Below are 24,587 nucleotides of genomic sequence, written 5' to 3' on the forward strand. Positions count from 1 at the left end.
GAAACCATAAAAATTCTTGAAAAGAGCACAGACTATAATTTCTCTGATATATGCCATGAAAACTTTTTTCTAGATGTCTCCTGAGGCAAGGGAAATAAAAGCAAAAATGAACCACTGAGACTACATCAAAATAAAAGTTTTGCACAATAAAGGAAATAACAACAACAACAAAAAAACGAAAATGCAACAATATGGAATGGGAGAAGATATTTGAAAATGGAACCCTTGGGAATGCAAGCTGGTGTAGCTACTCTGGAAAACGGTATGGAGTTTTCTGAAAAAGTTAAAAACAGGGGCGCCTGGGTGGCTCAGTGGGTTAAAGCCTCCGCCTTCGGCTCAGGTCATGATCTCAGGGTGCTGGGATAGAGCCCCACATCAGGATCTCTGCTCAGCAAGGAGCCTGCTTCCCCCTCTCTCTCTGCCTGCCTCTCTGCCTACTTGTGATCTTGATCTTGATCTCTCTCTCTGTGTGTCAAATAAGTAAATAAAATCTTTTTTTTTTTTAAAGATTTTATTTATTTATTTGACAGACAGAGACCCCAAATAGGCAGAGAGAGAGGCAGAGAGAGAGAGGAAGGGAAGCAGGCTCTCTGCCGAGCAGAGAGCCCAATGTGGGGCTCGATCCCAGGACCCTGGGATCATGACCCGAGCCGAAGTCAGAGGCTTTAACCCACTGAGCCACCCAGGCGCCCCGTAAATAAAATCTTAAAAAAAAAAGTTAAGAACAGAACTACCCTATGACCCAGAAATTACAATACTAGGTATCTATCCAAAGGACACAATAATACTGATTTTAAGGGGGCACATGCACCCCAATTTTCATAGCAGCACTATCAACAATAGCCAAAATATGGAAAGAGCCCAAATATCCATCAACTGATGAATGGATAAGGATGAGGTGTGTGTACACACACACACACACACATGCACAGGAATACTACTCAGCCATCTGAAAGAATGAAATCTTGGCATTTGCAATAATGTGGATGGAACTAGAGTGTATTGTGCTAAGTGAAATAAGTCCATAAGAGAAAGACAAATACCATGATTTCACTCATATGTAGAATTTAAGAAACAAAACTGATGACATATGGGAAAGAAAGGAAAAATAAAATAAGATAAAAACAGAGGAGGAGGCAAACCACAAGAAAATCTTAACTCTAAGAAACAGGTTGCTGGAGGGGAGGGGAGGGCGGTGGGGTAGGGGGTAATTGAGTGATAAGCATGAAGGAAGGCACTTGTGATGAGCACTAAGTGTTACATATAAGTGATGAGTCACTAAATTCTACTCCTGAAACCCATACTACACTATATGTTAAGTAATTTGACTTTAAATAAAAATCTTGGAAGAGGAAAAAAAGAAAAAAAAGAAAACTCAGCTTGGCACAGGTATGTTGCTAGAAAAGAGAAACAGTTTATTAGGCTTCTGATAATTGTAGATATTCTCCTTTGCTATTGTAGCAAAACTTGTCATGTTATCTTCTTTAAAAAAATATTTTATTTATTTATTTTAGAGACAGCATGCATACACAAGTGGGGGGGGGGGGAGGGGCAGAGAGAGAGGGAGACAATCCCAAGCAGATTCCCTGCTGAGCATGGTGCCCTATTCAGGGCTCAATCCCACAACTAGGAGATCATGACCTGAGCCAAAATCAAGGACACTTAACCGGAAGAGCCACTCAGGTGGCATGTTATTTTCCTGAAGGTAAATCACAGGGTGGAATCTGAAACCATACCATGCACATTTTATATTGTTACATTGAAATCCATTAGTCCATAATACACTTGTATGGATCTCTTACCTGTACATGATTTTAACCTTGCAGACCCCTGAAAGAATCATGGGAACCCCCAGAGCTCCCGGAACCATACTTCGACAACCACTGATTTAAATTATTCAATTAAAACAAAACAGAACAGGGGCGCCTGGGTGGCTCAGTGGTTTAAGCCGCTGCCTTTGGCTCAGGTCATGATCAGGGTCCTGGGATTGAGTCCCACATCGGGCTCTCTGCTCAGCGGGGAGCCTGCTTCCCTCTCACTCTCTCTGCCTGCCTCTCTGCCTACTTGTGATCTCTCTCTGTCAAATAAATAAATAAAATCTTAAAAACAAAAACAAACAAACAAAAAAAACCAAAACAGAACAGGGGCGCCTGGGTGGCTCAGTGGGTTAAGCCGCTGCCTTCGGCTCAGGTCATGATCTCAGGGTTCTGGGATGGAGTCCCGCATCCGGCTCTCTGCTCAGCAGGGAGCCTGCTTCCCTCTCTCTCTCTCTCTCTGCCTGCCTCTTTGTCTACTTGTGATCTCTCTGTGTCAAATAAATAAAATCTTTAAAAAAACAAAACAAAACAAAACAAAAAACAAAACAGAACAAAACAAAAAGACACAAGTTACCATCTAAGATGTAGGCAATTCCGGCAGCCTAGCCCATCTTAGAGGATCTGTGATAGAGTGACGAAGACAAGATTCATGCTAATTTAAAGACAAGCTTTGGTAGGTAGTAGGGATTGGTTCAATTCCCACAAGGAACTGCTAATCAGTCCTCTTTAAATATCCTCTTGAAACAAAATTCCTAAAAGACTTGCAGTACCTGCATACCACTGAGGAGCACCCAGGAGAACACAGAGGGGCTAAATGTCACTGCTACTACTCAGCTGACATATACTGTCTGAATGCGTCGTTTATCTCTAAGTTCTTGAAGTAGGAACAGTAATCACTTGGGTGTGCTGTCAGCATGTATCAAGGATCAGGGTCTCTGGGCAGGAAAAGTGCCCCCTACCGAGTAAGTAGACAAATAATGGAAAGTAGTGCTACAGTATTTAGGGCACAAAACTTTAAGTTATCAGCACAACCTTTGTTTGTGTATCCACTGACAATGTCTTCATCACTGTTTAAATCCTTTTGATAAGGTAGATCAATGTTCTAATAATGGCAATTCTTGCTCTCCAAGAACAACTTGGTGAAGAGAAAAAGAATGCTCCTCCCCTCTAAATGTCTAGGACTGGAACCAAGATACCAGTATTTTTGTGCATGTGCGTGTGCATCCAGGCCATTCAAACAGGTGGCCAGCACTGAGTCCATTATGAAGACATCACATTCTTCGTAAAACGTTTGATCTCCCTCTGCTTCTCCCCCTTTACCCTCCCCTCAGTGAGTATGTATGTTCAAAGACCTACATTACATTTTTTGGGTACATTTTACCATAAAAATGGTAAAACACAGATTTTGTTTTGAACCTAGCTGCATAGATGCTATTTACCATCATGGAGGTAAAAGTAGGCTGGTTTACATTATATGCCTACTTGGCCTTTTAAAAGAGGACAACCTCTATTAACCTTAAAAGAGGATAGAAAACGTAAGTTGTAACTGAAGATCCAACTACACAATGCACAGAGAAACAAGTGCAGAGGTTTTGTTACCCTCTAGCAAGGGTTCACCCACTGTCTAAGACCTGGTAGGGACTGCAGCAAGAGGAGGAAAGAATGAAATGGAAATCAGTCAAGGATGCTATGTCCCAATCCTGTAACTGACCTATTTAGAATGGAACAACCCACAGAAAACAAGAAAAAAGGGCACCTGGATGGCTCTGTCAGTTAAGCATCAGCTTTCAGCTTCAGGTCCTGATCCCAGAGTTCTGGGATGGAGTCCCCCATCAGACTCCTGGCTCAGCAGGAAGTCTGCTTCTCCCTTTGCCCCTCCTCTGCTCCTGCTCTCTCTTTCTCTCACGAGAATAAATAAAATCTTAAAAAATAAATAAATTAATTAAGAAATGAGTGGCCACCAAGAACTACTTACAGATATGGGTGGAAAATAAACAGGAGAAAAAACTTTTGTTCTCAGAGTATTAAAATAAAACTACTAATGAGTTGTGATCTGAGTAACTAACTTCATGGTCAGGTTGACCGACTGATTTCAAGGAATCAGGGAAACCCAAAACCAAAGAGGGGCTTACTTGAACACCTAGGCTCCATTTAAAAGTGGGATGGCTTGATCCTACCAACCCCAAACAAGTGAAAGCTCACTTGGGAGTAGTGAAAAAGCCCAGTTTGCTAAAGAGATGGATCTCGGTAAAAACAAAACTGTATTCAATTACTTGTCCCTTGAAAAATTGGTTCCCTCAAATTAGAACAACTGATGAAAACATACTGCTCTTGGAATAACAGAACAGCTAAATTTCTCCACAAGAAACCTCTTAATCTCCTTTTAGAGACTAGATGCTTATAAATTAAATATTTATATTAGGAAATTACAACCACAGTAAAACCTTTGAAAATAATTCTTAATTCTATTGCTCATGAGCAGAGAGAAAAGAGAGAAAAACATCTCAGAATAGTAAAGCTAAAGGACAGATAGATCGAACAACTAATTCTAATTCTGAACCATTCCTATACATAATGGTAAGATACGGGGTAAACAGCCACTCCAGGTCGCACAGGAAGTCGGTCTAACAGCAGACACCAAGCCTAAGTTCCCGGTACTCGGAGTGAGACCTTCCATCTGTGACATAAATGACTGCGTATTTTAACTGTACATGAGAAAACATAACTTTCAGGACCACTCGCTAAGTGACAAAAGCATATGCAGATCATAGTGTTGAAGGGGACCCAATGTATCAACTCAGCCAGTCCACCTCCAGTCAACGGGCAGCTGAACTCCACTCCCTGCGGTCAGGGCATCCACTAATCCTATTAGCATTCTGCTCCGAGTAAGTACTTGATACTGTGTGTGAGTGTGAGCCAAAATCTCACAATGCAATTCAGATTACTGTCTGTTTGCTCTAAATCCTGGGGTTGATGAAGAACAGCTGGTCAGGACCTTGGCTGAAACCTGTCGCATGCCTGAAGACAAATGTAAGCCTGCCACTTGTTTGATTTCCATATTGAAAAATTTCAATGCTTTCTCCCACAACCTTATTTTCATCCTTTTAACAGTTTAGGCTTGTTTCCTTAGACGGCTTGTTTCTCCAGTTCATTTTCTAGTTGGATAATTTCTTTAATTTACTGAGATCTCTCTGAACCCTTGTCTATTAGCCAAAAGGGATGCTAATAAAAATAATGCTAATAGTTAATAGTTGTTGTGAGATGACTAAGCATATTCCCCAAGTGGCAAAATAACCTGGGATATTTGCTGCTGAAAGAGATTCAGAAGAATAAGCACTGTTCCAAGAAGATCATCACACAATCATATCTCGAGCTCGATTCCCTCCCCTCCATGGGGGCTGCTGCTGCTGGAGCTCCTGGGCTGACAGTAGAAGTTGTCAAGTCCCAGAAGACAAGTCAGCTAGGCTTTGGCTTGGGAATCCAGTGGATTGAAAGCAGCTAGTGGAAACTGAGGGAGTGGGAGCTGCTGGGAGAGGGGCTCCTCCTCCAGATAGGTTGCAGGTGTGCCCCACAGAGGGTGGCTGAGGGGTATGTGTGGAAGACGGGCACTGAGATCTCAGGCCTTGAAGCAGAGGTGATGATTGTGAGGCCATCTTGGGTCAGCAGGGGAGGACCTCTATGGGGAGCATCTCTGAGTTGGCTGGAGCATCCATGCCTCACAGACGCAAGAGGTATCAGCCAGACATCGCACCAGGACGGAGGAATAGCTACCACCAGAGAATAAGGACAAGGCCATTTCCACACTTCCCAGGCACTGGCTGAATCCCCTGGATTTCTGTATTGAGGAAGGAGGGGCTCCTCCAAACCTAACAGATTGCATTCTTGATAGTCTTTTGAGCAGGTGCTCAATGCCAGATTTACTTTGACAGAGGACAAATAAGTTGACATTTTGTTGCAAAGGAGGATTGTAGGGCAAGTCCTGCCCATTACACAAACCCTCCCTGATTTCATACTCACAAAAACTGCATTAGGCTGGGGTACCTGGGTGGCTCAGTTGTTGGGCATCTGCCTTTGGCTCAGGTCACGGTTCTTGGGTCCTGGGATCGAGCCCCACATTGGGCTCCCTGTTCAGGAGGAAGCCTGCTTCTCCCTCCCTCACTCACTCCCCCTGCTTGTGTTCCCTCTCTTCGCTGTCTCTCCCTCTCTGTCAAATAAATAAGTAAATAAAACCTTAAGGGAAAAAAAAAAAAACTGCATCAGGCTCCAGCATTAGCAGCTCTGCACTGTATTTTACAGGTGAGAATCAGGGAAGTAAGATGACTTGCCCAAGGACATACACATGCAAAGAATTTGAGCTTTGCCTGATTCCAGAACCCATAATCTTCATCACAATGCACATGACTTTGGTGCACTTTATTGTGTAATTTTTTTTTAAAAATCATTTTTCAAATAATTATAAATTAATGCAATCATCCAAATGTGGACAAAGAAATTGAGGTCAATTATATACATTCTGGGATACAAATTTGTGACATCTCAGCATTTGGGTTTTTTTTTTTTTTAATTACATAAAAATTCTAACAGAGTCCTTAACATGTACTAAAATTTTAAGCAACAAAAATTAATTCTCAGTCTGGAGTTGGTGACTAAGTGTCCCCATGAAGAATGTGACACCTCAGTTTGGTATTCAGCAAGCAACTATGACATACCCACACTGTCGCAGGCTGTCTTAATCTTTGAGGATAAAATTCAAATTCCTTGGTTTCACAAAGGCAACTTCCAGGCCTATTACTGTTTGCATGTGACACTTAGACACCGGCAACTCCATTACAGCACGTACCCTCCAGAAACTGTAACTGATTTGCATGACTATACCACCTCCTACCTCCAAGTTAAATGAGAGGATGGACTATATTTAATTTCTGTACAGCTAGTACCTAGTTCCGTGCCTGGCACATAGTATTCCAAAAGTGTTCACGGAATGGGTAAAAGAGAACTGAATAGCATCGGAATTTTAAAAGCATTTGGTCTGCCTTCCCCATTTCTAAGGCTAATGTCTTCCCCCAAACAGCAGCATTCGTGTTGTGAGGCTCTTCCAGCACCACTAACCTGACCCAGCAGTTTTGGCTGAGAGCAAGAGGAAGGCTATAAATAGAAGGCAGAATAGCTGTTAGCTCTTCTGGGGAGAAACAAGGAAATGCATTTGCTATCACTGGGTACAGATCCCAAGGGACACAAATTGGTCATAGCCTTTGGGAACAAGTCTATTTTTGCCTTAAAGCATACCTCTTAGTACCAAATTTGGGGAAAACAGAAATTCTCATATGTAAATAATTGCTCAAAACATGTATGAGAATTTGACTAAGACAACCTTGAACTCCTGACAATCCACCTGTCAAGGAGATTATTAAATAACTACAGAAAGTCAATGATTAAATTTGGCAGTAAGAAGTAAGAGTTGGATTAGCTTGAAGAAAAGGCAATAAAGAAATCAAGCCACTAATTTGAATTTCAGATCACTGTTCAATAAATACACAGAACTGAATAACTTTATATAAACTAAGCAACAAGACAACTCTTGGCAAGGAGATTGAGAATGACTGCATAGACAGAGGACGTCTAAATATACTGAAAGCGTAGACTGCCAAGTGCTACACTTAAGTGGATATGGGGAGAAAGACACAGAATGAGAGCAAATTAGAGAAGGAAAGGGGCTTAAGATGAAACAGGCAGCCAAATGTGTGAGGCTTGTTCAGGTTGAGAACCATTCTTCGCTTACTTCAGGTGGTGAATTTATCAGAAGATAAACGGGGACATCGTGGCCTCATGGTTCAGGCTACAGAATGAAGCTACCCTAGTCTGAAACTACTGACCCAACAACACAGTCTGCCAAGCTATCACTGTTTCTCTGCCTCTGCCCATTTGGGGACAGTTTCTGTCAGTTGTTCTCCCTTCTCCATTGTAACAATCCTCCCTACTTTATGGCTCTGCTTATTAATTCATGGCTTCTCTTGGGGTCTCTGCTTTTCTAGCAACACTCCCTGCTCACTCAAACTTGCAGCAAGAGAGATTCTGACTGGGTCACCAAGTCACCACCAAGGACAGGGTGCCTCTACCCGGCACAGCTCTTGTGCCAGCCGGGCTCAGAGGTTACTCACAGGCCCATAAAATCGTGGGCTACCTTTGGGCATCAATCACTGACCCATTCAGCTGTGTCTGAGAGAGAAAAGTAATAGAGTGTTCCCTCACTATCTGAAAGAACAGCATTCCTATTTTGGAAACTGAATAGTGTAGAGCAAAGTTACCATTACTTTATAAAGAAAACTTTCTTAGTGTCCCTAGACCCCAAAAATAACCCGTCTTAGGCTTTTCAGATACCTTAGGGCTCATCTTGCTAACGGATGCACACAACAAATCGATATAAAGTACAGGGGCTGGCAGATACCACATATAAATACAGAGTTCTAACTAACAATAAAAAGATATGAATAGGCTATGTACCAGAGAATTAAGTAAAATTGTTCGTAATTGGATAGAACATAAAGGCTTAAAAAAGAATGGGACTTCCCTTCCACATTTTAGTATGCCTGCTTATGAATGAATTAAATGTTGACTCCCTATAAAAGAATTCTTCCTGTAGGATAATTTATATGATGTATAATTCTTAATTACGTCTCATATTTGCCAGAAATGCACATGATATCATACGTAATATGAATGGTTTAGCTTGGAAATTCTTGTTAATTGCCCTAGGCCATTACTTATTTGAAGAGGAAAAAGAACCAATCTTTCTGCATAACCCATACCTGTCAGTTCTTTGCTAGGTGCTTTACACATGTTCTCTCATTAATCCTCCCAATAGCCCTGTAAGATAGTATTAGTATCACCATCAGTAATTTACAGCTGAGAAAACCAAACTCACACATGGCTAAGGAATCTGCCCAAGATTATAAAACAAGTGTGACTCCAAAGCATATGTACTTCCCAACAAAACACACTGCCAGGAGTTGAATAGGGAGATGTCAAATGACTTCAGACTTTTTCCTAATGCCAAGACCTATTCCCTTATATATGCCCTCACTATAATATGGATGGATAATTTGTCAGGATCTTTGTTCTCTCCCCAGTATTTTTCCCATGATTAAGTATTTTGATCAGGCAAGAGATACAGAGATACTATTACAGAATATACCTTCTTTTCTTTCTTTTTTTAATAGGGGAGTCTTGACTTTAAGTTTTTATCTAAATTCTAATTAGTTAACAGTGTAATATTCATTACAGGTGTACAATATACTGATGCAACAAATTCATATAACACCCGGTGCTCATCACAAGTACGTGTCTTAATCCCCATCACCTATTCAGCTCATCCCCCCGCTTACCTCCCGTCTGATAACCATCAGTTTGTTCTTTAGTTAAGAGTCTGTTTCTTGGTTGGCCTTTTTTTCATGTTTGCTCATTTGTTTTGTTTCTTAAATTCCACAAGTGAAGTCATACGGTATTTTTCTTTCTCCAACTAATGTATTTTGCTTAGCATAATACTCTCTAGCTCTATTCATTCCATTGTAAATGGCAAGATTTCAATCTTTTTTATGGCTGAGTAATATTCCATCGTGTATGTATACCACATCTTGCCTACCCATTCATCAGTTGATAGACACATGGGCTGTTTCCATAATTTGGCCATTGTAGATAATGCTGCTACAAACATCAGGGTGCATGTGGCCCTTTGAATTAGTATTTTTGTATTCTTTGGGTAAATACCTAATAGTGTAATTGCAGGATCACAGGGTAGTTGTAATTTTAACTTTCTGAGGAAGCTCCATACTGTTCTCCACAGTGACAGCACCAGTTTGCATTCCCACCAACAGTGCAAGAGGATTCCCTTTTCTCCACATTCTTGCCAACACTTGCTGTTTCTTGTGTTACTAATTTTAGCCATTGTGACAGGTATATGGTGATATCTCATTGCAGTTTTGATCTGCATTTCCCTGATGATAAGTGGTGTTGAGCATCTTTTCATTCGTCTGTTGGTCATCTTCAGGTCTTCTTGGAGAAATGTGTATTTATGTCTTCTGCCCGTTTATTAACCGAATTATTTATTTTGGGGGTGTTGAGTTTTATAAGTTTTTTATATATTTTGGATACTAACCCTTTATGGGGTATGTCATTTGCAAATATCTTCTGCCACTCAGTAGGTTGCATTTTAATTTTGTTGGTTGTTTCCATCACTGTGCAGGAGCATTTTATTTTGATGTACACTCAATAGTTTATTTTTGCTTTTGTTTCCCTTGCCTTAGGGACTTAAGAAAGTTGTTATAGCCAATGTCAGAGAAATTGTCTGTGCTTTCTTCAAGGACTTTTCATGGTTTCAGTTCCCACATTTAGGCCTTTAATCCATTTTGGGTTTATTTTTGTGTATGGTGACTGGGAATGGTCTAGTTCCATTCCTTAGCATGTTGCTGTCCCCCTTTCCCAAAACCATTTGTTGAAGATACTGTTTTCTACTCTGTTCCATTGATTTTTGTGTCTATTTTTGTGCTAGTACCATACTGTTTTGATGACCACAGCTTTGTAGTATAACTGAAATCCGGAATTATGATGCCTCCAATTTTGCTTTTCTTTTTTAATACTTCTTTGGCTACATGGGGTCTTTTTAGTTCTATACAAATTTTAGGATTGCTTGTTCTAGCTCTGTGAAAAATGCTGTTGGTATTTTGATAGAGGTTGCATTGGATGTGTCCATTACATTCTATAGTATAGACATTTTAACAATATTGTTTCAATCCATGAACATGGAATGTCTTTCATTTCTTTGTGTCATCTTCAGTTTCTTTCATCAATGTTTTATGGTTTTCAAAGTACAGCTCTTTCACCTCTTTGGTTAGGTTAATTCCTAGGTATCTTATTATTTTTGGTGCAATTGTAAACGATATTGATTCCTTATTCACTTTCTGCTGCTTCATCTTTGGCACAGAGAAATGCAGATTTCTGTACATTGATTTTGTACCCTGCTACTTTACTGGATTGGTGTCTCAGTTCTAGCAGTTTTATGGTACAGTCCTGGGTTTCTGTATGTAGTATCATGTCATCTTCAAAAAGTGTAAGTTTACTTCTTCCCTGCCAATTTGGATGCCTTTTCTTTCTTTTTGTTGTCTGATTGTTGTGGCTAGGACTTCCAGTACCAAGTTGAATAAAAATGGTGAGAAGGCACATCTTTGTCTTCTTCCTAACCATAGAGGGACAGTTCTCAGTTTTTCCCCATTGTGGATGTTAGCTGTCCATTTTTCATATATGGCCATTATTATGTTGAGGTATTTTCCTTCTAAACCTATTTTGCTGAGGGTTTTTTCTTTTCATGAGTGGATGCTGTACTTTGTCAAATGCTTTTTCTCCATCTATTGAAATGATCATATGGTTCTTAAAAAAAAAAAAAAGATTTATTTGCGAGAAAGAGCAGGTGGAGGAGCAGAGGGAAAGGGACAAGCAGAGTCTGCACTAAGGACAGGGCACAATGCGGGGCTTAATCTCAGGACCTTGCGATCAGGACCTGAGCTAAAACCAAGAGTCGGCCACTTAACCTACTGAGCCACCCAGGTGCCTCAATCATATTTATAAATGTGATGTATCGTGTTCATTGATTTGCAAATACTGATGTGCCCTTGCAACCCAGGAATAAACTCCACTTGATCATGGTGAATGATGTTTTTAATGTGTTGTTGGACTTGGTTTGCTAGTATTTCATCGAGGATATTTGTTTCTATGTTCCTCAGAGATATTGGACTGTAGTTATTTTTTTTTAGTGGTCTTTTTTTAGTACTTTTCGAATCAAGGTAATGTTGGTCTCAGAGAATGAATTTGGAATTTTTCTTTCTTGTATTTTTGGGAATAGTTTGAGAAGAAGAGATATTAGCTCTTTTTTACGTGTTTGGTAGAGTTTGCCTAAGAAGCCATCTGGTCCTGGGTGTTTGTTAGTTTTTTGATTATGGATTCAATTTCTTTCCTGGTTATCAGTCTGTTCAAATTTTCTATTTCTTTCTGTTTCAGTAGGTTATATGTTTCTAGGAATTTATCCATTTCCTCTAGGTTGTCCAATTTGTAGGCATATAGTATTTTCATAATATTCTCTCTTAACCCTTTGCATTTCTGTGGCTTTGGTTGTTATTTCTCTCATTTGTGATTTTACTTATTTAGGTCCTTTCCCTTTTTTGATAAGCCTTGCTAGAGGTTTAACAATTTTATTAATTCCTTCAAAGAGCCATCTCCTGTTTTCATAGATCTGTTCTATTGTTGGTTCTTTGTTGTTGTTGTTGTTGTTGTTTTCTAGTTTCTGTATCATTTATTTATGCTTTAATCTTCTTTCTGATGGCTTTAGGCTTTGTTTGTCGTTCTTTTTTTTTTAGCTCCTTTAGGTGTAAGGTTAGGTTCTTTGAGATTTTTTTGCTTTTTGAGTCAGGTCTGTATTGTCATATACTTCCTTCTTTTGCCGCATCGCAAAGGTTTTGGACTGTTGTGTTTTCATTTTCATTTGTTTCCATATATTTTTTTATTTTCATCTTTGACCTCCTGGTTGACCCATTCATTGTTTAGTAGCATGTTATTTAATCTCCATGTATTGGTGGTCTTCCCAGATTTTTCTTGTTGTTGACTTCTAGAATGTCCCATGTGCAGTTGAAAAGAATGTGTATTCTGCTGTTTTAGGATAGAATGTTCTGAATATATCTGTTAGGTCCACCTGTTCCAGTGTGTCATTCAAAACCTCTGTTTCCTTGTTGATTTTCTGTTTGGATGATCTATTGATGTAAATGGAATGTTGACGTCTTATACTATTATTGTAGTATTAAAAATTTGTTCCTTTATGTTTGTTATTAATTGTTTTATGTATTTGGGTGCTCCCATGTTGGGTGCATAAATATTTACAATAATTGTAGCTTCTTGTCAGATTATCCCATTTATTATTACATAGTACCCTTCTTTGTCTTTTGTTACAGTCTTTGTTTTAAAGTCTAGTTTGTCTGATACAAGTATTGCTACTCTGGCTTTCTTTTGACATGTTTGTATGATACATGTTTCTCTATCCCCTCACTTTTTTTTCTAATAGAAAAATAATTAATGTCATAAATTGGGTGCCTGGGTGACTCGGTTGGGTGTCTGCCTTTGGCTTGGGTTACTGTCTTGGGGTCCTGGGATTGAGTCCTCCTGCATTAGGCTCCCTCTCCCTCTGCCTGCTGCTCCCACTTCTTGTTCTGTCAAACAAATAAAAAAATAATCTTTAAAAACACGTCATAAGTTTCAAAACCAAAATTCAAAAAGTTACTTAGACATAATCTCTAACTTTCATTGCTTTATAATATTTTGCATTAAGCCTTTCACTACCCCCCCCCAAATTTTTATTTAAATCCTAGTTAGTTAAGATATAGTGTAGTATTGTTTTCAGGAGTAGAAATTAGTGATTCATCATTTGCATATAACACCCAGTGCTCAACGCAAGTGCCCTCCTTAATGCCCATCAACCATTTAACTTACCCCACCCACCTTCCTCCATCAACCCTAAGGCTGTTTTCTTATGGTCTGGTTCCCTCTCTTTATTTTTCCCTCCTACCCATATGTTCATCTGTTTTGTCTCTCAGATTCCACATGAGTGAAACCGTATGGTGTCTGTCTTTCTCTGCCTGACTTCACTTAGTATAATATACCTCCATCTATGTCATTGCAAATGGCAAGATTTCATTCCTTTTGATGGATTTAACACCCCCCCGCCTTTTTTAAAGATTTATTTAAGTAACCTCTACACCTAACATGGAGCTCTGATTCATGACTCCAAGATCAAGAGTTGCATGCTCTTCTAACTGAGCCAGCCAGGTGCTCCTATATCCCCTCACTTTTAATCTGCAGGTGGCTTTCGGTTTAAAATGAGTCTTGGGGTGCCTGGGTGGCTCAGTGAGTTAAAACCTCTGCCTTTGGCTCAGGTCATGATCCCAGGGGCCTGGGATTGAGCCCCACATTGGGCTCCCTGCTCAGCGGGGAGCCTGCTTCTCCCCACCCCCACCTGCCTGTCTACTTGTGAGCTCTCTGGTGTCAAATAAATAAATAAAATCTTTTAAAAAAAAGTCTCATTTTTTTTTTAATCCATTGTGACATGTTTTTTTGATTGGAGCATTTAGTCCATTTAGATTCAAAGTAATTATTGATAGATATGTATTTATTGCCATTTTATTACGTGTTATGTGGTTGTCTCTGGAGATTTTCTCTGATCCTTTTTCTTTCATGCTTTGGTTTTCTTTACTGATATATTTGGATTGCTTTCTCTTTATTCTTTGCACATTAGTGGTTTTTGATATATGGTTAACCATTAGGTTTATATGTATATGTTACATAAAGACAATAGTCTATATATAAAGTTGGGGATCATTTAAGTTTGAACTCATTCTTTTCTCCTCTCCTCCCCATGTTTTAGGTGTATGTTAATACATTTTATATCCCTTTATGTGTGTGTGTGTGTGTGTGTGTGTGTGTGTGTTCCTGAATGATTTTTTACAGAAATATTTTTACCACTTTTGTGTTCACTATCTTCATACTGTCATTTTTGGTCTTTCCTATCCACTTCAAGAGTCTCCTTTAATATTTTTTCTAGGGCTGGTTTAGTAATCATGAATTCCTTTAGTTTTTGATTGGAGAACTCTTTATCTCTTTCATTCTGAATGATAGCCTTGCTGGATAGAGTATTCTTGGCTGCAGATTTTTCCCATTCCGTATTTTGAATATATTACACCATTCTCTTCTGGCTTGCAAAGTTTCTGCTAAAAAAAAAATCTCCTTCTATCTTTATGGGTTTTCCCGTGACTGAGTTCTTTTGTCTTGCTGCTTTTACGATTTTTTATCACTATATTTTGCAAATTTAATTATAGTATGTCTCAGTGTGGGCCTGCTTTTGCTGATTTTGATGGGAATTCTCTATGCCTCCTGGATCTAGATGTCTTTTTCCTTCCCCAGATTAGGGAAGTTTTCAGCTATTATTTCTTCAGGTAAATTTTCTGCCCCCTTTTCTTTTTCTTCTGGGACTCCTATAATACAAATGTTATTGTTTGACAGACTCATTGAATTCCCTAAATCTATTCTCATGCTGCATAATTCATTCTCTCTTTTGTTCAGCTTCATTGCTTTCCATTACTTTCTCTTCTAGGTCATTCATTCCTCTGCTTCGTCCAACCCACTGTTCATTGCACCAAGTATGTTTCTAATCTCATTTATTGCACTCTTTATCTCTGATTCTTTTTGAACTCTAGCTCTGCAGTGAGGGTCTCATGGATGCCTTCCATTCTTTTCTCAAGTCTAGTCATTACCCTTATGATCATTCCTTTAAATTCTGCATCAGGCATATTACTTGCACCTGTTTTCACTTAGCTCTCTGGCCATGGGCTTATCTTGTTCTTTCACTCGGGATAAATTCTTCTGTCTTCTCATTTTGTCTAAGTCTCCACCTGCTTCTTTGTGTTAGGAAAGCCAGTTGTCTCCTGTTTCTGAAAGTAATATTGTTATGAAGAAGAGATCATGGTAATGTCTAGGGCCTGTCACATCAGGGAGTGCCCCCAGTGTGTGCTCTTTGTTATGGTGTTCTGGCTGTTCTATCCTTCAGGCCAGTCATTTGCAGAGGCTCTCCTTGCCTATGGGCAGTGTTTGGTCCTTGGCCAGAATGTGGTGAGTTTTAACTTGGCATGCTCTGGTCTGCTTGTGAAATGAGACCTGTCACCACCTCCACCAAAAATGAGGCCCTGCCAAACTCATTGGTTGGGAGTAGTGTGGGCACAAATTTGTGCTAGTCTTCTAGGGAGGGGCCCACCATGCTGGGACTGAGGTAACTGTAACTGAGAAGGGCAATTCCACCAGAGTGCAGGGGGGATGGGGCTTACCATAATAAAGTTAGGCAGCCACTGTCTACACTGTGCTGCTTTCCACAGGTAGCTCTATGTTTATGCTGAGGGGCAAGGGAGGGAGAATGGTACTGGCCAGTTCCTTTGTTCCCGAAAATATGTCTCCATGAACACTGCCACTCTGGGATATGTTTTGAGAAGAGCAAATGGTCTCCCCACTGCATGCTCCAGGTGTTGTTCAGATCACTGTTTCTATGATGTCCCTGTCCCTCCCCCCGCCCCCCTGCCACCCACCGTTGTTTGCCTCCCTTGTCTCCAGAACCATGCTCTCTTCAGGCTATATTCCATCCAAGCCTGCTGACCTTTAAAGCTCCAGGCTTGGGGCATCTTGGTAGCTCAGCTGGATAAGTGTCTGCCTTCTACTGAGGTTATGATCCCAGGGTTCTGGGATCAAGCCCCACATTGGGCTCCCTGATCAGCAGGGAGCCTGCTTCTCCCTTTCCTGCTCCCTCTGCTTGTGCGTTCTCTCTCTGTGTGTCAAATAAGTAAGATCTTAAAAGAAATAAAATAAAAAATCCAAAACAAAAAACCCCACAAAATTCCAGGCTTTAAGCCTCACTAGTTGCAAGAACTCAAAATTCAGCCCCTCTCACTTTCTAAACTAATGGCTAAAGGGAAATGTTTCTCTGCATTCCCCTGTGAGCTTCTCTCTCTCTCTCTCTTTCCCTTCTGTGTAACCACTGTTACCTCCCCTCCACAGTAGCCAGGATCTGCTTCTCCTCTAAACCATGTCTCCATACTTCCTACCTTCTTCAGTGTGGCTTCTTCTCTACCTTCAGTTGTGGAGTTTGTTCTGCCAGTCTTCAGGTCAATTTCTGGGGTACTTAGGATGATTTGATAATTACCTAGTTGTATTCACAGGATAAGGTGAGCCTAAGGTCCTCCTATTGCACCATCCTCCTGTCTCTACAGAATATACTTTCAAAGAGAATAAAAGAGATTGTGGGTTCTATCATAACCTAACTAGAGCAACCCTGGGCAAGATTCTTAACCTCTTCTGTGGTCTGTGTTTTTATCTGGTAAAATCAGAACTTTGGACTAGGTGGTGTCTAAGGTCCTATTTAACTTGGGTCATTCATTTATTCATTTATTTAGTAAATAGACTGAGATTTTTCTATATATTAGGCACCATTTTATGTGCTAGGAATATAGGTAAAATCTCATGGAATTCCTGATCTAAAGGTAGTAATTCTCAAGGTGGTGAGGACTGATAGGTGAGACAAATTTTCCAAATTATTTGGAGAATATCTTTTTTTGAAAATATACTGTCTCCTAGATCCACAGTCTCATCCCCAGGAGCTGAGCTCTGAGGGGGAACCAGTGCTATTGATAAGCATTTGTGAATGAAAAAAGGTGGGAGTATTAGTGTTCTAAGTGATACAGCAATTCAAGGAGGTGCTAGTCATGTGCTCCATTTTGCAGTCTGAAAGGAGATTCATTAAAAGAGCCAATTCTAAGCTTATGGTAAGTTTGAAAGTACACTTGAATTACTAGTCCCTGGTTTATTAAAATCCTATTAACACTTGTACCAATTAGGTAATAGAAATATTAGAATGCTTACCCATCTTATTTTTGGCCATGATCTCTCATGCTGAACTCATGTGGCAAAACTGTTTGATTAAAAATACCACTATCCTTCTGACAATGAGTTTTAATATCCCAGGCCACAGCCAGTTTTCTGTATTTAAATACAAACAAACAAGCAAAAAAAAAAAAAAAAAATTAATGATATCATAGCATTTTGGTGATGAAAGACCTGCATATGTATTATTATTCTTTCATGTTAAGAATCATAGCAAAATTTTAAATGTCAGGGAGTTTAAAAGAATTTATTTCCATTCCCTCGAAATCTAAGAGTTATAACTAAAGATCATGCTATAGCAAATACAAAATTACCATAGAAATGCGTATGAATTAAAAATGAAAAAAACAAACAGGAAACACCTCCAGTTTAACACTGTCAGCATAGAATATTTTATTTTAAACTTGCTGTTCAAACTTTCAAATACAACACGTGTGGCAAAGAAACAACAGTTAACACACAACATCTGCCACAATTCTATCTTTGAACTGCCTTTTCTATATTATGTGATATGTTACAATTTCTTTCCATTTCTTACATTCATGGTATTCTTAAAGGCAGCAAATGTCAATATTTCTGCTTTGAAAACAGTTCCATTAATGTTTTAAAATTGCTTAAAATGACTTTTTTCCTTTTGGTATTCTACTGCTGCCCACATTAGTGACATAATTCATATTATTTATAGGTTGTTGAGAGGTATACTGTACTTAACAAATCAACTCCCAACTCTGAAGTTAAAATGAACTTCAATCCAAAACAAGCATTCTCCTACATCAGTATACTCAGCTACCTTTCTCAAAAATATTTCCATTCTGAAATAAGTTTTTTTTTGTGAGATACAATAGTTTTATCTTTTATTCCTAACAGAACTCATGCTGTACTTTTTTTCTCAAAATATATTTGATATATTCTGTGCAAAATGTTAAGTTCTGTATAGGTATGTACCTTATTCTGAAAAAGTTTATAAAATATAATTCCTAAAAACAACCTCAACATTAGACAATAGAGGAAGAAGAAACATATCAAACAAAGCCTAATTTTCACATGAGAAAATAAGTATGTTCTTAAAGCTCCAGTAATACATTCCTTGAAAAAACTCAGAATGCACTTTGGTCATTATTAAACATATGAGAACATAGGAAAGTAAAACAAATTGCTTTTGTTGTTTTTTACACAAAGAAAATACACTGGACAATGAGGCTGAATTGAGGCTGATCAAAAGGAATGGTAAGAGCAAAGTGATATTATGACATGGCTCTGTTCTCTACACATTCCTGATCTTAAGATTATGACTTGGGGATTAAAACTGCACCAATCAAAAAAATCATTTACAATTAATTATTTTAAATTCCCTAAAATATGGTAAAAAATGTGAGGATATTCAACATGATACACCTTGCACCAAGAAAATTCTATACTGTTTCAAATAAATTCTTTGTTTTAAAAACTAGATACCCAGTTTAAAAAAAAAACCTGCAAAAACATTTCATGTTTCATGTAATTCCTAATATATTCTTGATTGTACAAATATAACAACTTAAAATCAAGGCCTAATGTAAGATACCATCATATTTGCCCTACTTACCTAACATGCCAACATGATCAATTCTCATATGGACACTTGGCAAACTGCATGTGTGTGTGTGGTGGGGGGTGGAGGTGGAGGAGTAGGTAACTTTCCAGGTTAAAAGCATCTAAAATAGCCCTTATAAAATTGAGGGTGAGGGGGATGCACCAGGTTAAGTTTAGAGGATAGAATTTGCAAACTGAAGCTCTTTTCTGAAAATCTGGATATAGTTTTATAACTAGCAATCAGAGGAATATTCTATTGGTTCTTAACCTTATTCTTAAGTTGTTCATTTGAGTGTGTATACACTATAGTGTACCATGGGGAAAAATTATTTTTACTTGAGTAAACATAATGTACTTTAGTAATATCAATAGGCACTTCACTTGTGAGATGAGTGTATACCTCACTCAAAAGGATACCAGATCATGCCCTAGTACACTATAACATATCCCATATAAAGATACACGTTTAAAAGTAACAATTTTAAAAAGTGCACATTTTGAGCATGCACAGTTGGAGCTGTGCAAACAGCCCAGTGTTTCAAATAAATACAATTATTACTAGGTAATTTTTATCAAAATATCTTACAGTATGGTAACCATTTACAATTATTGCTCTATTAAGAGTTTTATCATCAAAGAGCACTTGTTGACCTGTTATGTAATACCATATATATTAATACTGAAGGGTGCATAACTGCAGCTTAATCAGTGTAGATCCTGGCATTGTTCCAAAATAATTCAAAAGAAACCCTGACTGGATCTTGATTTACCAAAGGACATACTTTCTGTGTTTAGATGAATCCAATGCAATATTCCAATGTTAAAGACGTTTTCCTCAAGTAAGGCAAGTTCACGGCACCGATGGACAAACAGTACTTAGCAATGGCTTCTAGTCTCACAATTTTGTTATTTTGTCAATTATTTATGAACAATTACCAGGATCTCAAGTATCTGGATATCAGTTTTATCACCCTTGCAACAACAACTAAGTACATCAAGGCTAAAAATAAAATATAAAGACTAAAATAAATGTAAAAAAACAATGAACAAGTAAAATAAATATAAGAATTGCACGAGACAGTCTGATGTAAACACTTCGATTTCCCAGCTGAGATTCCTGAAGCAAAGAGTCAGTGACTGCTTTCAGGCAGCTTAGTTGGTACTCTTGTTCTGGAAAAGAGGCTACATCTTCTTTTCTCTGAATTGTCATGATTTAATCTTCCACAGCTAGTGAAAAAGTAACAGAAGTAGTAACCTTTAGCATCAGTTTTAATACTGCAACTTACTAAATTACATCACATAATGCTTTTATCTAAATTTCATTCATAAACAAGAACAGGTTCTACTATTTTAAACTCATTTATCCCTGTGTTTTTCAGAAGAATTCACCTTAAAATAAAAAAGTGAAAATCAGATTTCCCCTGCTTTCAGGGGGTATAGCTCAGTGGTAGAGCATTTGACTGCAGATTTCCCCTGCTTTCTTTTACTAGGAAGTAGCAGTTATACATACTACTGGTTTAATATGAATAATCTACACCTTATTCACTAGGAGCTGTATGTTGGAGGATGTATGCACGGCTATATAACAGATAATATCACTTTTGGCTAAAAAAAGAAATAGGGCTCTTTTCCCTTTTTATCACCTAAATTAGATTCGGGTTATATAAGTAAAAATAAATCCCTTTACTTATTCCACACAAGAGTTCTATTTGTAGGAACACTGTTCCAAATTAGGAGTTCCAGCAGCATTATAAACCAAGAACATTATTCATTCTCTTTGTACAGAATTATCAAAACGACTTCATCACTGTGCACAGGAGATCTCAAAAGAGTGATAGGGTAAAATAAATGTCACAAAATGTAACAGGGCACTATGAAATTAAAAAAGTACTGGGAAGGGCATACCTTTAGATTAAATCCAAGCAAGTCACTGATAACACCAGAGACGGCTGACAGGATGACAACCTGGGTGATGTTATAAAGCAGTGGATTCATCGTAAGCCCATATAATCTAAAGGGACTGTCCAATTCCTAGCAGGAGAAAAAAAAAATCCATGAGCTCAAAAGCTCATTAAGAATTATCAGTTAAACAAATTCAGGACAAAACAGAGAATTTTCAAAAACACTTTCAAAAAACAGTTTCAAATTATGGGTACTTTTAGAAAGGATAAACTTGATTAAACTTGAAAGATATAAGTACACCTCGTGGGTTTTTTTGTTTGTTTTTAGAAATGATTATCATTAAAAGAACTCTACAACCTAAATTTATAACTCTAATTTCTGTCTCAAATGAATGACTAGTAAAGTACTGGTTTAGTAGCTATCAAGAGGTTTGAAAACATTTTCTAAGATAAGAAGAGAACATAGAAGAGAACAGTATCTTTTTCTTTTTAAAGATTTTTATTTATTTATTTGACAGAGATCACAAGTAGGCAGAGAGGCAGGCAGAGAGGGGCGGGGGAAGCAGGCTCCCTGCTGAGCAGAGAGCCTGACTTGGGCTCTATCCCAACACCCTGGGATCATCACCTGAGCTGAAGGCAGAGGCTTTAACCCACTGAGCCACCCAGGTGCCCAGAGAATAGTATCTCTTTGCAAAAATTAGAAAATTAGCCAAATTTTCTGCCACTATTAATACATATATAAAACTCCCCTTTGAGAAAATCACTTTTTTTTTTTTTAAAGATTTTTTATTTATTTGACACACAGAGAGAGAGAGAGAGGTCACAAGTAGAGAGGCAGGCAGAGAGAGATGGGGAAGCAGGGCTCAGCAGGGAGCCAGATGTGGGGCTCGAACCCAGGACCCGGGGATCATGACCTGAGCCGAAGGCAGAAGATTAACCCACTGAGCCATCCAGGCGCCCCGACAATTACTTTTTGAATATAAGAACTGACTGATTCAAAATTTAATATGCTTTGATCTACTGATTCTCAGATTTAAAGTTATATGGCAGGCCCTGTGTTAGGCTCTGGGAAATTAGGATTCAGGTCCTGTGCTGAAGAATCTTATAGTCTAACAGACATGCAAATAAACAATTCAACTGTGAGTCTCCCACAGAAGAGGGGTATATAAGAGGTACAGACCCTAGAGGAAGGTGTTTCTACAGCTTCGTGGGAAGCGATAACAGGCATTCCATAAGACACATGAGAAATGGCTCCTTTGAATCCCTACAGGTTGCTTAACATTTTAGAGCCCCAGTGAACAGAAAGAAGTCCTTCAAATTTGTAAATCCGGCTACTAAGGTAAGGGTCATTCTTTATGCAGATTGGACTGACAGACTGGTACCAGCGAATTTAACTAGGGGAGAAGTACATGCACTGTGCGGGTGAGGAAGATCGTCAGCAGAGAGGAAGCAATGTGGAGGACAGGCTAGAGAGGCAGGAGACAAGAAACAGGAAGGCCTTGAGAGTTCAATGGATAGAGCTCAAGTGAGAGACAATGAGGGTCTGACTCAGCGCAGAGCTGACAAGGAAGTGGGGATGTACTGGAAGCTATTTGAGAGGTTGAATCAATGCGCCTCAGAATTTCTTGGCAGTGAAGTGGGAAAGAGAGGGAACAATCGATATTAAGTCCTTGCTTTCTGAGTAGAAGACTGTGTACAACTGTGTGAGATCAAAAAGGATCATATTGTTGTTCTTTGTACTTTAGTTATCTCCTATTTCTCTACTCTGGGACTGAAGCCACTCCTAAGTCTCATCCTGCCTGGCATAGTGCCTACACTCTGAAGACACCGCCCACAGAGACCAGACAAGCCCACCCACCTCTTCAGAAACTTGTCCAGGCCTAGTGTATGCTGTGAGGCAGTAGAGCCCATTAAGACATTTTTTTTTTTTAAGATTTTACTAATTTATTTGACAGAGAGAGATCACAAATAGGCAGAGAGGCAGACAGAGAGAGGGGGAAGCAGGCTCCCCGCTGAGCAGAGAGCCCGTTACGGTGCTCAATCCCAGGACCCTGGGACCATGACCCTAGCCGAAGGCAGAGGCTTAACCCACTGAGCCACTCAGGCACCCCCCCATTAAGACATTTTAACCGACTGAAGAAATAATTGTAACATTGAGACACAAGTAATTTTGTACCATTCTCTGAACACTTACAAACATCTCTAAGAATTGTATTCAATTTGCTATGAAAATTAAGATTTTAAAAGACATTTTCCTTTTAAGAAAGAAAAGCATTGCCAACACTGCAAAGCAGTACTAAAAATATTTTATCAAATTACCTCCAAGGAGTTATTATTATGAAATCAGATATTTTGAAATTATATTCTTTTTGATGGTTATAAGAAATGATCTAAAAATTCAAGTGTTTACTGGTAATACATATTTATTGTAATTATTATGTATTTCTACTTTTTAAGCTAACTCAGGCCAAGCAGAAGACTGCTTTCAGAAATACGAAATGAGAAAATTTCCAAGTTAACATTAAATTCTCCCTTTTTGAGGGGCGTCCGGGTGGCTCAGTCATTAGGCATCTGCTTTTGGCTCAGGTCATGATCCCGGGGTCCTGGGATCGAGCCCTGCATCGGGATCCCTGTTTGGCGGGAAGCCTGCTTCTCCCTCTCCCACTCCACCTGTTTGGTGTTCCCTCTCTCACTGTCTCTGTGAAATAAATAAAAACTTAAAAAAAAAAAAACACTCCCTTTTTGAAATCTATTTTAAGTTCTAGGAGGCAACATTTCCAAAGATGCCAAACTACAATACTTCAGACATTATTAAAGTCTTAATTTTTTAAAAAGTTACTAAAATTTCAAAATGAAATGATTTGGATTACTGTGACTCATGGCATAAATGTGGTCAAATATAATTTGGAAACAATCTGGATAATCATAAAACCAAACACAAGGTAGGATCTGCAGAGAAGACTCAGATATAGTGCCAGAACAGCATATTCTGCATTGTATCCATTTCCAACTTATTTTTACCTTTAGCAGTTTAGTAGCCAGCTTCAAAACATTATTCACTAGTGTCAGTTCCTCTTTTTTATTAGGTTTCTTCTCCATTTTCAAGTAGAGGTTTATCTTTTTACAAAAAAGGAAAAAATAGTTAAAAATACTTAAAATTACAACAGATACTCATTTTTAAAAGCAACTGAAAGATAATTACTGAAATTTTAACGGCAGTTCTCTGGTGATTGAGATAACAGAAGACATTAATATTCTCCTTCATACTGTACTATATAGCCCAAATTCCCTACAATAAACATGGTATTTTATAGTAAGAAATCAAGGACTTATTTAAACTTTTCAAGTATAATGAAAGCTGACATAAGAAAGGCAAACTAGATGTCATTATTTAATAACAGGTGAAACACTTTAGTCCCAGAGCCAAAGCAACCTAAAGAATAAGTGAGAACTAGAGGAAAGTAAATCAGCTGGTTGGTTTGTTCCTCTCCCCTTTCCCTTTGAGCTCCTGTGACAGGGTTATCAATTTTTTAAAATCAAACTATCCTTGAAAAAAATACTGAAAAAGTTTTCATTGGCTGTAAGTTTCTTTGAATAATTCCTGTGAAATGGTAAGGAAGCTGTTAAACGAATTCACACAAAATAAAGTTAACCATCAAAACTATTACGCTTTACCTTTCCCATTGAATAAAAATTCATACTTATTCAAATATGGCTGTGCACACTGCAAAGTAAATATATCCCACTAATGGTTTTAACCCACTGAGCCACCCAGGCGCCCCCC

General features: G+C 38.6%; 1 protein-coding gene across 8 annotated transcripts in view; it reads right to left on the minus strand.

The window, feature by feature from the left end:
• PHTF2 (putative homeodomain transcription factor 2) overlaps positions 1–24,587 on the minus strand; it is a 151,320-nt gene that overhangs the window by 10,940 nt on the left and 115,793 nt on the right. For 4 of the 8 annotated variants that reach the window (XR_006820598.1, XR_006820597.1, XR_006820592.1 and 1 more), the window contains 3 exons: positions 23,825–23,920; positions 20,808–20,933; positions 17,310–17,426 (listed from right to left, as the gene is read on the minus strand). Coding sequence is in view for 1 of the 8 variants with exons in the window: in XM_046021622.1 (XP_045877578.1) it covers positions 20,109–20,129; positions 20,808–20,933; positions 23,825–23,920 (243 nt within the window). In the remaining 7 variants the exon portion in view is untranslated. Of the gene's footprint in view, positions 1–8,623; positions 8,682–16,455; positions 16,594–17,309; positions 17,427–17,455; positions 20,130–20,807; positions 20,934–23,824; positions 23,921–24,587 lie in introns of those variants that run through there. The other 4 variants (XR_006820596.1, XR_006820595.1, XR_006820594.1 and 1 more) reach the window with 4 other exon arrangements.

Source organism: Meles meles, chromosome 10, assembly GCF_922984935.1.
Source record: "Meles meles chromosome 10, mMelMel3.1 paternal haplotype, whole genome shotgun sequence".
Taxonomy (NCBI): domain Eukaryota; kingdom Metazoa; phylum Chordata; class Mammalia; order Carnivora; family Mustelidae; genus Meles; species Meles meles.